Raw genomic sequence first — 15568 nt, forward strand, 5'->3', positions numbered from 1 at the left:
TGGTGTGGCTCAGTAGATGAGCGTTGACCCATGCACCGGTTCGATTCCTAGTCAGGGCATGTGCCTGGATTGTGGGCCTGATCCCCAGTGGGGGGCTTGTGGGAGGCAGCCAATCGATGTTTTTTTCTCATCAATATTTCTATCTTACTCTCCCTTCCTTTCTCTCTAACATCGACAAAGGAAAAAAAAAAAAAAGAAGAATAAGTTATATCCAAATGTTATATTATGGAAAGATCTCTAAAACATTAAGTTAAAAAACCCAAGCCCTGGCCGGTTTGGCTCAGCAGTTAGAGCGTCGGCCTGCGGTCCAGAGAGACCCGGGTTCGGTTCTCACTAAGGGCATGTACCTCTGTTGCAGTTTGTCCCCGGCCCTGGTTGGTCATGCAGGTGGCAGCCACTCCATGTGTCCCTTTCACATCGATGTTTCTCTCTCTCTCTCTTCCTCTCTCTCCCTCCCACTCTATCTGAACAAAAAATGGGAAAATGTCCTCGGGTGAGGATTAAAAAAAAAACAACTCAAAAAGTTTAGCGTCACATATACAATCTACATACATCAAATAATACCACAAAAATATCATAGGTAATAATTTCTAAAGATACATATATACGTGTGCATAAAATGAATTATATAATTATATTTTAAAAGTCTGGAAGATAAGCCACCAACTAATTTTGGGGAGGGCAGTGAATTAAAGTTATTAAAAAAACAAGTTGGAAGAAAGCTTAAAGATCATCTGATCTAGTCTTTTCCCAGGTGGGCACAAGCCCATGTACGCCCATGATTTTCTGTAGTCACGGACATAGCAGGAAATAAATTGGAATCACCTGGTGAGAAAAATAATGTTCTGCTCAGGTGACAGTGATATTCTCAGTCTGGTGCACGTATGATCATTCGAATACTTATCCCTTTGGACAAAGAGCAAACCTGCCCCTCAAAAGCTTCAATAACAACATCTAGCTAAATCGAATAACATTATTTATAGTGTATCTTTAAGGTTACCTTCTCTTCTTACCAAGTAATACTTTTTCCCTCTCATTGCAGTACTATAATATTTGCTTTTAAAATAGATTTAAGTGAAATAGTGAGTCAATTAAAAGTATTCAAAAGTTATATATATGCACACATATTTACGTATATACAAGAGATATATGTTTACAAAAAGTACATATACATATCTATGTACTATGTGTGTACATGTACCATATAAAGAAAAATAATAATGCTATAAAATAATAGTGCAAGTGGTGTATAAATATGGCAGAAATCTTGAGGGGAAATGCAAATAACTGAAGTGACAGAAAGACTAATCGAATCAGCTTTAATGGTGTAAATAAAGAAAATTTAATTGTTACTATTCTCATATGCTTTTTTGCAATTTAAATAATTTAATCTCAAAGTTGTATGATACATACAATTTTAGATTAATGGTATATTTTATTATTTGCATTCATTAGTAGCAGTAGCCTTACATCCCTAAATTTTTTAAATCCCATAATTTTTTTTTTTAATCTTCACCCGAGGATTTTTTTTATTAATTTTTTTTTTTTTTTTAGAAAGAGTGGAAGGAAGAGAGAGAAAAAGAGAGAGAGAGAGAGACATCGATGTGAGAGGGACACATCGATGGGTTGCCTCCTGTGCGACCCTGACAGGGACACAGGATCAAACCTGCAACCCAGGTACATGCCCTTGACCAGGAATCGAACTGGTGGTGATACTCTGGTCCGTGGGCCGATGCTCTACCCACTGAGCCAAACCGGCCAGGGCTAAAAAGAAATTTCATAACTTTTTAAAATCTAAAAAGATTTGGCATAGAAAGTTGGCTTGAACTATTGCCCTGGCCGGTTTGGCTCAGCGGTTAGAGCATCGGCCTGCAGTCCAGAGAGACCCGGGTTCGGTTCCCGCTAAGGGCATGTACCTCGGTTGCAGTTTGTCCCCGGCCCTGGTTGGTCGTGCGGGTGGCAGCCACTCGATGTGTCCCTTTCACGTCGATGTTTCTCTCTCTCTCTCTCTTCCTCTCTCTCCCTCCCACTCTATCTGTGCAAAAGAAAAAGTGGAAAAAATGTCCTCGGGTATGGATAAAAAAAACAACAACAAACTATTAAATCATAGCAGGGAAGCTGGGTCTGGGTGGCAAATTTCCAGTTAAGGACCCTGATGAACATATATCATTACACGAAGTGTTGGCCTTGATACAAAATAAGAATTACATAATTCATATTATTAAGGAAAATGGATGAAATAGATGGCTTTAAGATGTGTCTTTGTGCTAATACTTAACATCTGTTTGCCAGGGTGGTCCGGGACTCCGAGGACCAAAGGGCCAACGAGGAGAGCAGGGTCCAAAGGTAACGTTCTCAGTCTCAATGTCTCAATACCCCTCTCCCTCTCCTCTCCCTCATGAGTAGCCGTAATACTTTTGGTGTTCGGTACTGTTTATCCTTTGCACTCCAAAGGTCCTTACCTTTTTATCAACGTTGTGTCTTTCCCCTTCATCTTAGACTTGTGTTTTTTAATCAATAAGAATATTTAATAATATAGTAAAAAGAAAGTTTCTGGGTCAGAAATAGAGTGTCCCTGTTCTGAGTGGTTTAGTTCCCTCTCTTCTTGTACATGTTTTTCTTCCTTTATCTACAACAAAGATGTTTCTTTGGGGGAACAATGAACCACAACGAGGCAGCTGTCCCTCCCAGGTAAATTCTCTGGTTGTAAATTCCTCCTTCTTACTTCCCACTGTGCATAATTCCTCCACTATGCATAATAAACACACGACTCTATTTTCCATTCCCATTGCCCAAGGCCACCAAGTGTGGTGGTTCAGGGTGTACACTGTACAAAGGCACCAACTAAGAAAACCCAGCCATGCAAAGCTACGTCGAGGCACATGTTTTCTTACTTTGCACGAAAGCATCACGGGGGACGGCAGGAGCCCAGCCACTAACTGAGTTCAGGCTTCACCACCTTCTCTCTGGCTTTTGGCAAAACTTCTAACTGGACTCCTGGCTGCAGTGGCATGATTTTCTGATTGATTTTTCACATCTTTCCCCAGATTCATTCCATTCAACTCATACCGGGTCATATCGCACAGTCATAACCCGCAGTCAGAGGCTGTTTGCCTTGAGAATACAGTGGCCCTCCTTGGCGTGGGACTCAAGGCCCTTTATGATTTGGCTCCCTGCCTCGTTTTCACCACGTTACTTCCCACCCTCTGCTCTCTGTCTTGACTCACTACCTCAATGTGGCTACTTGCTAAATGTGCACAGTATATATTCCTGGAGAAGAGAACATTGCAAGGATTTTTATTATAAACTTAGAAACAAGGTAAGAGAGAATGTGCTGGGCAGGAGTAGTAAATGAAAGGAGGCTGAAGATAACTGATCAGGTACTAGCCAACTCAAAACTTCCACCAGAAGACATCTTTCTTTTTTACTTTCTGAGATTGAGACATACTTTCTCAGACACAGACATGATGTATCCTACTTGGCTCCATCTCTTATGAGTTACAAAAAAGTCAGTGCCTTGAAAGCTCCTTCTGGAACAGGGATACACTGAGTCTTCCTTGGTTTCACCCAAGGGCCCATGAGCTCCTGTGGATGCTGGCTCCCTCCTCCCACACCTCTACCACATGGCCTGATGCTTTAACGTTCTCACTGCGTGATGGATGGCTCTGATCATGAAGACATTAGCAATTCGTAGGTGTTTGATGATCTCAAGATTTACTCTTTCCTCTAATAATCCATTCCCATGGGACCACTGCTGCTATGGTTATTTCTGTGTCATGATTTTAATGAATCATGGATGCAAGTGTGTAGTGGTTTCAGAAAAAAGTCTTGTTGGAGAAAGGATACCCATATGTCCACCAAGGCGGACAGGGTAGGAACAGAAAAACTATACTCTCCAAATAGAAAGCCCCAATCTGTATTAGTTTTTTTATTTTGTGGCTTTGTATTTCAGTTGCCATAAATAGTGATAATTTAGAAGCATAAAGGAGCCCTGTCTCTGGTCTCACCTAGTCATTGTTTATCTCATACTTTATAGAATAAAATGGGACCACCTGCTTTCTGCCCTCCTACTCCATTCCCAATTCCTCAAACACATCCTCAACTACTCCAAAACCCACCTCGGCTCAGACTCCTGTTGACCCCTGAACAACGAGGCATTTCCACACAATTATCACCATACACCTAAAACTTACCAGGTTCCAGGAGACAGCTCATTATTTACCCACTTTACTTTTCCACCTGTTTTGCTTGTCCCAAGTAATGGATTCATCAGTCTCATGTTTAAGATGACACCCAGGTGCTGGAAGTCTTCATTTATAAAAGATTGGCTTTCGTTGGAGGCACAAAATGAGAGAAAGGGAAGGAGACGAAGTTGGGGATAAGTATGTTTTCTGGGTCTAAGATTACGGAGGTGTGTCGTTTTAGCCAAACCACAACAATTTCCAGACTATAGAAGTAGAGGTGCTAACGTGAGAAGAATGTCTGATTCTGGGGAGCAAGGAAGTTAAATGCTGCGGAGGTTCGGGAAGGTCAGTCGATGACCACTGAAGAGGCATAGAGGGGTGGCAGGATCATGATGAAGAACACAGAGGGTGGGTGAAGTCTCCGGTAAATGCCAAGGAATGCCCTGCGGTAGGTAATTCACAGTAGCGAAGGTGGGGAGAATGGAGTTCAGCTGGATGGTATACATCTTTGCAGGCCAGGAGGGTGGTCTCCAAGCATTTATATCTTTTGCATTTATTACAGCATGTGGGAGGTCTAGTAACTCACATACTTGGCATAGTGTTCTCATTTACAGAAGCAAAGAAATACAAAGTTGCAGCAGCCCCTGAGTGTTTCTCTTTTGGTTTACGGATGACATTTTGCCTGGGAGTGAATCATCTGAGGTTTAGTGTCTGTTCTCCCATGAATGTTGCCCGTCTTAGGAAGCACTGTTTAAGGAAATACACTATAAGTACTCTAAGCAGAAATGTCCTCTGGGTACCCAAGGGTCTAACTTACCTCTGGGATGACTCCTTTCTCTTGCCTTACAGGGACCAGATGGCCCTCGGGGTGAAACAGGCCCTCCAGGACCTCAGGGTCCCCCTGGACCCCAAGGACCAAGTGGTCTGTCCATTCAAGGAATACCTGTGAGTTGTGTTTAAACATTCAAATAGATTTTTATAATGATCATTTCTCCATGAGTTATAAAGAATGAACTTTTGTCTGCTGTGCCTTCATAATGAGCCTCAGCCCCTATCAACTCCTACAAATAAGAATTGGGAAATAAAAGCAATGACTGAGAGGTCATTCATTAGCCAATTTTTTTTGTTGAACAGTGGGGTCTCTTACAGAAACATACAAGGCGAGGGAGTAAGTGTGTCCATGAGCGTTGGTCTATAGAATAAAAACAGGGCTTGCCATGTATTGTTCTTTTTCTTGTTTGATTAACTCCTTACCATTAACAAATATTATACAAATTTAAGTTATTCATCACATATTTATAGTGGTTGTGGATATAGATTTATGAAAGTCTTTTACTTACCATCTTTATCTCAATGAGCATCAAAGTGCAGTACACTAAGTATGAGTTTTAGATGACTTTTTACAGCCCCATTTCTTTTTAAAAGCTCTTTGGACCACCAAAACCTAATTGAATTCCACTCACTGATTTTCATGAAACTTACCATAGAGATCTAGATTTATAGAATCAAACCAATCTCTGTAATTAATAGTTGAAGCTAACAGATCTTTGAAAGCCATTTTTAGCAGTCTTTCTGTGCATATAATATGTCTCCCTAGCTTCGTTTTCTTTTCCAGAGTTATTTTTACATTTTAGTAAGCATTCACGTGCCAACTTGTGAAATTACTACTGCTAATAATAAACATTTGTTGAGGTCTTGCTACCAGCCAGTTTCTGTGTTTGCTTTTCCATTCTTACAAATTTCTAGCCAAAGCAAAACAAAAATCTATACGGATAATGGTTTTAAAGTCTAAACTATAAACAATATTGAAATGCGCCAGAACTCCCCTCCACGTATTTACTATATGAGCCGAGCCACGTCAGACTGTATGTTCTGTGTTTAAACCATTATGATATATAAATGTGCAGCTTGATAGGAATGCTTACATAAGTAGTATAGCGTATGTGAGAAGTGAAATATGCTGCATTTGGATGTTAGCATGAAAGCAATGTCATGTTGAAAATATTAGGACAGTCCGTGCAGGAAAAGAAAAGACTAAGAGTCAACCTGTGTGAACTTAACTTTGTGTACTTTTGGATATTCAGGGAATGCCAGGCGAGAAAGGAGAGAAAGGAGAGACTGGCCAGCCTGGTCCACAGGTATTATATCTGTTTTTTTTGTTGTTGTTGTTTTTAGTCTATTGCTCTCGGCTCTAGACAAGAGCTTTGCTAAGAGAGGGAAAAACAGTAGATCTGAAGTCAGCTGGAATCTTGGCAATGAGTGGTTTCTACTTTAAAGATGTTTGGTTTGTATTCATTTACCTTATGCCCCGTCTAAGGGTCATACTGATGGTCTCAGGGTGAGCCCTGGTGGGGGCTTGTGAATAACTTGTGGGTTCTGAATTCTCAGTCACCAGGACCCCACCTTTGTGCGATTAGGTTTGTTGAAAGGCCTTGGTCTATTTCGGGGAAACTGTGTAAGAGGGTCACTCATCTCCTTGAATCTGACTCTCCTCTTGTCCTTGCTCTACAACAGGGCATCCCAGGAGGCATTGGTTCACCGGGACGCGATGGCTCTCCAGGCCAGAGGGTAAGGATGCCCAAGGTTGGTCGTCAGCATGGTAGATTCCTCGCTAAGTTGTCTTTTGCGTCTGCCATGATTCTATGCAGGGAAGTCACTCAAACCAGGTGTTTCGTTTTGTTTTTCTTACCCTTCCTTTCTGTTTACAGTCTATCCATCCTACTTCTATTTCCCTTCACTGCCATCTTTTATTTAAACCTGGGACTTTTACCAAACCCTCCTAAATTAGTCGTACCTCTTTCTGAAGATTCCCACAACCTGAGTACACTATGAACTGAATTGTGTGTATGGGTTGAACACATTTGCCAATTTTTTCTAATTCTCAAGGCACAAACCTAAAGGAAATCAAGAATCATGAATCAAAATTTAAATATTATGACTATCTATGGTAATCTCTGTTTATTTAATGTATGTCAATTATTTTTTAACTTATTGAGTGGACAGCAGTCAAAGAAATGATAAGGATGATTAGAAGAGAGGGGAGTTAACATTTAGTCTTTGTTTATCGAAGTCTTCACTGAGCCAGGTCTGAGGTTCTTGTCCTCAAAGATTTGTTCAGCTTAGTGGGAGGAGCTATAACCAATAAGGTGCTGTAATAATGCTTTGATGGGGATATTTAAAGAGCCCCATGGGAGCACAAAGAATAGATAACTCATCCAGACATGGAGGGTCAGGAAAAGCTTCCCAGAGGAAGCTGAGCATCAACTAAGAGAGAGAAACTATTGAGGTGCGTGTGGAAGGGAAAACCACAGCAAGCAGAGAAAATGGCACCAACAAAGGGGTGGAGACAAGCAGAAAATGGGCATTTCCGGTATTGCATATTGTTCAGCATGGCTAGAGATGAGAGTGCTATGTGCGTGTGCATGTGTGTGTGCACGCATGCATGTGCGTGTACATGTTCATATACACTTAGGAGTAGGAGACCAGAAATGAAGCTGGAGAAGTCAACACATGTTCACTTGAATCATCTATTATTTTTCAGACTAAAGATTTTGGACTTCAGCAGAAAGGCAATAGGAAGTCTGAATTTTCAGCAAGGGAGAGAGAGATCGGTCTTCCCTAAGCTGTCACTGATTTAGACATGCAGGCCTCTCCACAGTTTCTCCCAAGATTGAGTCATACAGAGTGGCGGCCACTTAGATCCAATCCAATGGAAAGCGACATATTTGGCACTCAGTGGTGTCTTTGGTATCGCTTACTCATTAGGTTAAGAAACAATCCACTAGACCTGGCCGGTTTGGTTCAGCAGCTAGAGCATCGGCCTGCGGTCCGGAGAGACCCGGGTTTGGTTCCCGCTAAAGGCACGTACCTCAGTTGCAGTTTGTCCCCGGCCCTGGTTGGGTCGTGCAAGTGGCAGCCACTCGACATGTCCCTTTCACATCGATGTTTCTCTCTCTCTCCCTCCTACTCTATCTGAACAAAAAATGAAAAAATGTCCTTGGGTGAGGATAAAAAGAAAGAAAGAAAGAAAGAAAGAAACAATCAACTAGAAGGCTGACTTATCTATTCAAATGAGGCCGGTCTTTAGCTCGTGGTTCCCCCACCACGCAAACATGAGGAGACTGCTTTCTCTATAGAAAGCTAGGTGTGGGATCTTAAATTTTTTCCATGTTCTTTTTCCTTCTTTTTACCAAACTTTCATTTGCTTAAAAACTCAGTTTAGTCTCTGTCCATCAAATGGAATTACTCAGTCTGCAGAGCATGGCCAGGTGAATGTATCTAAAGGAGGCATTCTCTGAAAGTCAGATTGATGGAGGTTTTTTGTATGTGTAGAAGGAGTGTCTAGAAGTATTTATATGTTTTGGCAAAGGGCTTAAGCTAAGATCCTGTGTGGTTACACACCTAGATTCTTTCGTGATTCCTGAGGCTCTGAAAAATGGCAATTTTACCGATTTGCTTCAGTGAATTGACTTGATTTATCCGTGCCTGGGATCCAGTGTCAGCAGAGAACTCCAAATTCAAACACGTTGAATTAGTGTTGGGATCATTTGGTTTTGGAATTCATTTTTTAAAAAACCAATATACCAACACAGACTTTTTGTAAATATTTTGCTATTCCTCCAAACATGTTTTCTTTTATAAGATTAAAAGTCTTAGACCTATAATTAAGTGATAAGATATCTGTACATGGATTTTATTTTCCTCTCTCCCTCAACTTGGAGGGAAAACTTTCAGGGTATCTCTAAATCCCACTCTGAAAAATTCTTAGATGGGAATTAACTTGCTTTTTAAAACTGGTGTTCAGTGGATACTCATACTTTGTAGGGCAATGTTAAAAAAGAAATGTGGGGCCCTGGCCGGTTTGGCTCAGCAGTTAGAGTGTCAGCCTGCGGTCCAGAGAGGCCCGGGTTCGGTTCCCGCTAAGGGCACCTACCTCGGATGCAGTTTGTCCCCAGCCCTGGTTGGGTCTTGAGAGAGGCGGCCACTCGATGTGTCCCTTTCACATCGATTTTTCTCTCTCTCTCTTCCTCTCTCTCTCCCTCCCACTCTACCTGAACAAAAAATGGAAAAATGTCCTTGGGGGAGGATAAAAAAAAAAAAATGTGGGAATCCTGAGAGAGTTGTTTTAGAAAATATTTCAGTGTACAACTCTAGGGGGTGCCATTCAGGAGAACAAAATATAATGGGTTCCCCTGGAACTGTGTAATGTGGCTGCCCTGCTTAAGGAAAGGGTTATGTATGTAGTTTAATACCTCATACCTTATTTTACAAAATATTAATGGAGCACATATCTTAATTGAGCATATACTATGTACCATGGACTATGGTCAACTGAGAGACACTTGTCCACTATGGCCTCCAAAGGATACAGAAGAGGGGAGACTTTCGATATCTAAACAAGGCCCTGTGTACTCCTGGAGGAGATGGAAGGATGGGGGGTGTCAAGGGCATGACCCTTCCCCCTGGTCCAAGAAAACAAACGGGTCTTTCTCAGGGAAAGTGGAGAAGGAAGAGAGGTGAGTGCAAACGAAGTTATTCAGGTGGCTCTGATCTGTTCGGTCCAGCGATTTTCGACCTGTGTGCAGCAAGAATTTTTAAATCACGCAGTACCTGACTAGTCAGGGGCACTGACCTCTTTTTGCTCAGACTGTCAAATGAAAAAACACCACCAGCCAACACAACAGCCACCTGGTGTGAATGAATCAAAATCATACCTGATTTTTTTTGTCAAATTGGCAAAAAATATATTTTGGAGTGTGCCACAGGAATTTTAGTAATTAGTTTATGTGAACCAGGAGATGGAAAAGGTTGAAAGTCACTGGGTTAGTCAAATATCTTGAGGCTTAAGAAAAGTAAAGGGTTTGAAACAAGTAGGTAGTTATTTAGCGGGATTGTAAAGTGGGACGTCCACACCAGCTTACACAGTTGTAGGGACAGATCCAGGACACTGACGTCCAGGTCTTTCTGGGGCATCAGGAGTATCCAGGTCTCTGTGGTTAGACAGGAGGGAGGGGTTACTGAAAGAATACTAAGGAAAACTCTTAGGATTATTCCCGCTCTTCCTCGGTCCGTCCTAACAGGCAGACCTGCGATCGGAAAATAGTAATGATAACAACAACAATGACAACCCTGGCACAGAACAGACAGAGCACCCCCAGGGCGTGACGGGACTTAGTGCTGAAATGCCTGGCAAGCCACTTCCAGGAAACTGCCCAGTTTGGCTTGAGTGTCCAGGGACTCGGGAAGCAGAGAGTGTTTGTTTGGTCATCACTCTCAGCACCTCAGTGACTGACTGTGACTGTGACTTCATTTCCTCTGACCGCGAATGAATGAAGCCATCTGTAGGGGAAGCAGAGGAAGCCGGGATAAACGTGCGATGCTGGCCAATCAGCGCTTGGCGCTCCTCAGGGTCCCGGGGCCACTGAGCGGTGTGATAGGAGCTGGGGGTTCCTTACTGCGTCTTCTCGTACATCTTCATCTTCTCCTGTTGGTAACGAAGAACTCGCAGCCCAAAGCTAGCACCCTCACTTTGACGATTAACTTAGAGGAAGGTTGGCACCTCTTTCCCGGACCCGGTGCCCACGTGACCCCTCCCTGCAGTCTGGAAGGGGGAGAGCTTAACAAAGAATAAAAAGGAGAAGATTAAACATCTCCCCTTTCATCGGGAAACGTGTTTTCTAGTGTTTCTAGCTTATTCTGGCTTTTCCCAAGGGGGACCTTGGACGCTTCCAGGAGGCAGCCCGTATCCCAGCCTGGGCCTGAGGCCACAGCGCAGGGCCAGCAAACGTTGGACTTCTTGGTCGACATGCCTCAGCCTCTTGCTGGGAGGTGCCAGGGCGCAAGGCAGGGCCACGCTCCCCAGAGCGACAGCGCAGCCGCACAGCGGACAGCAGAACGCATGAGCGTCCAGGTTCACACTGGGCACACCGACCAGCAGCATTCCCGTCTGGTCTCCCTTTCCCACTGTGACTCTGGCCACCTCCCTCTTTCCCCCGTCCCCTCGGTGTCTGCGACTCCAGGGTCCACCCTGTGACCTTAGAGCTCCTCTCTTGCAGGGTGAGTGTCTCAGCCTTCACCCTAGACATCCTGGGATACCTAGAGAAGCGAGGAAGAAGGGGCAAGGCGCGAGTAATAAGCACAAGACGTTAGAGAAAGAACTGGAAAAAGAAAGAGAAGAGAAAAGCAACCTCTGTTCTAGCTCTGAGGCTCACTCACATCCAAGACCACCGACTTTGTGTGAAGCACTCCCAATAGAAGCTTTAACATTCTTCATTTTCAGTTCTTCATATGGTTATATAAAAAGTCAGAAGACAAGAAGTAGAAATGAGAAGGAGATATATTGTTTATGGCACCCGGAAGCTAGTAATTCCTCTGTGTACAGAGGGTATTCGCTTTTAAATTCCAAGTAAACTTAATTTAAATTTCCCCCAGGTGGCTGCTCCCTGTATCTCCACACCCTTGCCATAACCACAGCCTTTCTTTCTAATCTATAAAAGATGAATTGCTTTTAAAAAAAAACCTTCCACATATGAATTCTGCAGAATGTGTTAGGTTATGGGGATGAGGATGGTCCAGTGGTGAATACCCCAGACTTGGAGTGGCAGCCAGACCTGAGTCTGAACCCCACCCAGGGAACACTGGGCCTATTATTTAATACATCCAACTTCACTCTCCTCATCTGTGAGGTGGAAACAATAATATTTGACTCCATAGAGTCATTGTAGGGATTTATTTATATAAAGAATTTCTATATAAAAATCCAATTTTAGCTGATATTAGTACTAACTCTTTTCTTTAAACAAATTATTTTAAAATATGTTTTCATTGATTTTTTTTTTTTTTTAGGGAGAGAGGAAGGAGAGGGAGATAGAAACATTGATGTGAGAGAGAAAGATCAGTTGGCGCCTCCTGCACGCCCCCTACTGGGGATCGAGCCTGCAACCCTGGCATGTGCACTGACCAGGAATTGAACCAGGACCTCTCAGTCCATGGGACTGACGCTCAATCCACTAAGCCACACCGGCCGAGCAGTGCTAATTCTTTTCCATGTAAACCTAACGAGTCAGGACAGGATATATTTTATAATGCCTGTTCTCCACATATTAAGATGCTTTAAAATATTTTAAAGATTTATTTTTAAAAAGTCTAAAGGAAAAGCAAGTAGTTTATTGTATTACTTTTCTTGGATTTCATATTAAAAAGTCTCTTGGAAACAGTTTCTTTTTATGTGGGTTTGATGTACACAAGAGCTTTATTTGTGATGAATGTCCCATTTCATCAAAGTCAGTTGGATTTAAAATGTACTTGAGAAATTGATCTCGAGTCAACTATCTGGATTTAATTCCTATCATAAATGTTAAACAGTAATGAGAGAGTCATCTAAAGAATGTATTTTGTTAAGTACTAAGATTCAAAATCACTCCCTTGAGTACTTTCCTCTTTTAGAAGAGGAAATATAGCATACCATCACAAAGCAAGTGGAGAAAATGATTTGATTTTCTATTTCGTGGGTCTAGTTGGGATTTTACTGAACCTCAGGAGAACATTCTTTGTCAGCCACAGTGATGATGATACATGCAATTGGGACTTGGCAGATTATTTGAATGAAAATAGCAGAAACAGCTGTCATTCATTACTGATAAAATGCAGGTGCTTTACAAATTTATCTTGTCCGGCCAGTGTGACTCAGTGGTTGAGCTTTGACCCATGCACTAAGAGGTCGCCGGTTTGATTCCCGGTCGGGGCACATGCCCAGATTATAGGCCCAATCCCTAGTGAGGGGCATGCAGGAGGTGGCCAATCGATGTTCTCTCTCATTGATGTTTCTTTTTTTTTTTTATCCTCACCTGAGGACATTTTGCCATTTTTTGTTCAGATAGAGTGGGGGGTGGGGGGCAGAGAGAGAGAGAAACATCGACATGAAAGGGACACATCGAATGGCTGCCACCCACACGACCAACCAGGACCAGGGACAAACTGCAACCGAGGTACATACCCTTAGCGGGAACCGAACCCGGGTCTCTCTGGACCGCAGGCCTACACTCTAACCGCTGAGCCAAACAGGCCAGGGCTCATTGATGTTTCTATCTCTCTCTCCCTCTCACTTCCTTTCTCTCTAAAATCAATAAAGAAAAAAAACTTTAATAAGTTAAAAACAAATGTTATATTCTCTATTCCTCAGAATAACCTCAAATGCTGGACACTCTTACCCCATTTTACAGATAACGAGTTGTGAGCCCAGAAAGTAGAAGGATGAGAACAATGCCACATAGCTAATAAGTGTTGGAGCCAGGATTATAATCCATTGCCTCGGCTCTAACACTGCAAGCGTTGCTTTCCACGGAATCACGTTAACAAAGACCACTGTGGGATTTTGTTAATGTAGAAGAGTCTTCCACAAAGATGTCTAATGAGCAGGACTCCCTCTCTGAAGATGTCTCACCCAGCATTTTGGGGCAGAAGGAACCCAGTTTGAATTACTTTCTTGGTGAAGTAGAAGTTGATATTTCACACCTAAGAATATATTTTTTTATCTTCAACCTTTACTTGGATACTGGCTCATCTGGGGGAGGGGAATTACTTAAGAAGTTAGTTTTATATTATTATGGGCTATAAAGATACTTCTGTTGGGGCACAAGATACAAATAATATCTGCCATGCACTCGGGTTCTGATGCTGTCCTTCAGCGTCGGGCCAGACATTGTTACGTAAAACAGCAGTTTCACAACTGAAGTGATCAGGTGGTTGTTCTATGGTTTGCTTCGTTTGTTTGACTGTTTTTTAATATGCAGACGTCTTATGCGTGCCCTGGGAATGCATCGTTCTAAAGAGCAGAATGATTCCGATAATCAGCATGGTTTGGGAATCACTGGATAGTAGAGTGTACTAGGCCTGTTACATGTTAAAGTGATTTCTTATGGAGAATATTGCTGGTGTTTCTTGTTTTTATTCACTGAAACCATCACTGCAGCTTACTAAAAATGTATACATTTATGTTTATACATATACATTTAAATATATATGTAATATATATACATATATGTAAATATTATAGTATTGTGTATATATAACATATGTAAATATATGTACACAGATAGTGTGTGTGTATATATGTAGAGAATATGTATACATATTTATACACATACATAAATGTGTGTGTGTGTGTGTGTATCACCGAAAGTTCCCCAGTGTGACTCAATATGGTACCACGCGTAAGGATTGACCTCGGCTCTCTGGCTGGACCGGTGTTTACAGAGTCTGTGGCTTCTCACTGCTTGGCCTCTTAATCTGGTGGTTGGTCTGAATCCTGTGCTGCAAGTAGCAGCCTTGTTTCCCATGGCTGGCTGCCACACGGGTCTCTGCTGTCGCTCACAGCAGTCCGGGGCCGCGCCACAGGCCTGAAACTGTGCCTCGGGGGTTTCTACCAGGACTTCTCGGGCCCTTGTGCTTGAGTTTGGTTTATTTCAACAAACGCATCGGATGCCAGCTGCTTACAGACCCCACTTGACCTCAGAGTGTAGCATCAATTGAAGGACCACAGCAGTTGGTGTTGCAGAATCTTCAGGTTAATTTCCATGGCCCATGGCAGGCTTCAAAGAAGGCATGGATAGCGACTAAGTCACTGGGTCTGAGTGAGTGCTCTAGCTACATAAACATAAATATTCTGGCTCTGATTGGTGTGCTCAGTGGTTAGATCATTGGCCCATGCAACAAAGGGTATGGGTTCAATTCCCAGTCAAGGGCAGGTACCTGGGTTGCAGATTCAGTTTCTGACCCCAGACAGGGCACAGGAGGCAACCAATTGACCTCTCTCTCTCGACCTCTCTCTCTCTCTCTCTCCCCCCCTCTCCCTCTCCCTCTTTTCATCTTCCTCTCCCCCTCCATCACTCCTTTCTACTCTCTCTAAAAAATCAGTGAAAAAAAATATCTCAAGTGAGGATTGACAACACAAAAAAACCCAATAAATATTCTAGCTTATCACTTTTATTTCAGTTACAGCACTATTGTAGGTACATTGGTTTCATCCTTTGGACGCCATAGGCATACTACCTAGAAAGTAGAAACTTTTTAAGAGCCTACAAAAAATGTTTATGACCAGGAGAAATATATATATTTGCTCTGAATTATGGAAAAGAAAACTGAAAGATGGAAATTTATAAATGTTTAATTAAATGTCTATAAAATGATATGCTTTGCCAATTTCAGCCATAGTTAAAATTAGTATTCGTTTGATAATTAGTGATTTTGAAAGCGAAGTTTAGGTTAGATTTCCTTTTGCTGTTGAATTATTGCCAACCATAACTTAACTTAATAAGTTGGTCATAGCCAAATGTTTTAAAAAACAAATTATAAAAATCCTTTCAAGTTTTTATAGCAAAAATTAT

The 15568-nt window shown here is 42.2% G+C and overlaps 1 protein-coding gene across 1 annotated transcript in view; it reads left to right on the forward strand.

Moving 5' to 3' along the window:
• COL14A1 (collagen type XIV alpha 1 chain) overlaps positions 1-15568 on the forward strand; it is a 217298-nt gene that overhangs the window by 160336 nt on the left and 41394 nt on the right. Inside the window, exons 37-40 of the mRNA XM_036264128.1 lie at positions 2293-2346; positions 5034-5129; positions 6269-6322; positions 6699-6752. Of these exons, the coding sequence (XP_036120021.1) occupies positions 2293-2346; positions 5034-5129; positions 6269-6322; positions 6699-6752 (258 nt within the window). The remainder of the gene's footprint in view (positions 1-2292; positions 2347-5033; positions 5130-6268; positions 6323-6698; positions 6753-15568) is intronic.

The sequence above is a fragment of the Molossus molossus genome, unplaced genomic scaffold (genome assembly GCF_014108415.1).
Source record: "Molossus molossus isolate mMolMol1 unplaced genomic scaffold, mMolMol1.p scaffold_m16_p_16, whole genome shotgun sequence".
NCBI classification, from domain to species: domain Eukaryota; kingdom Metazoa; phylum Chordata; class Mammalia; order Chiroptera; family Molossidae; genus Molossus; species Molossus molossus.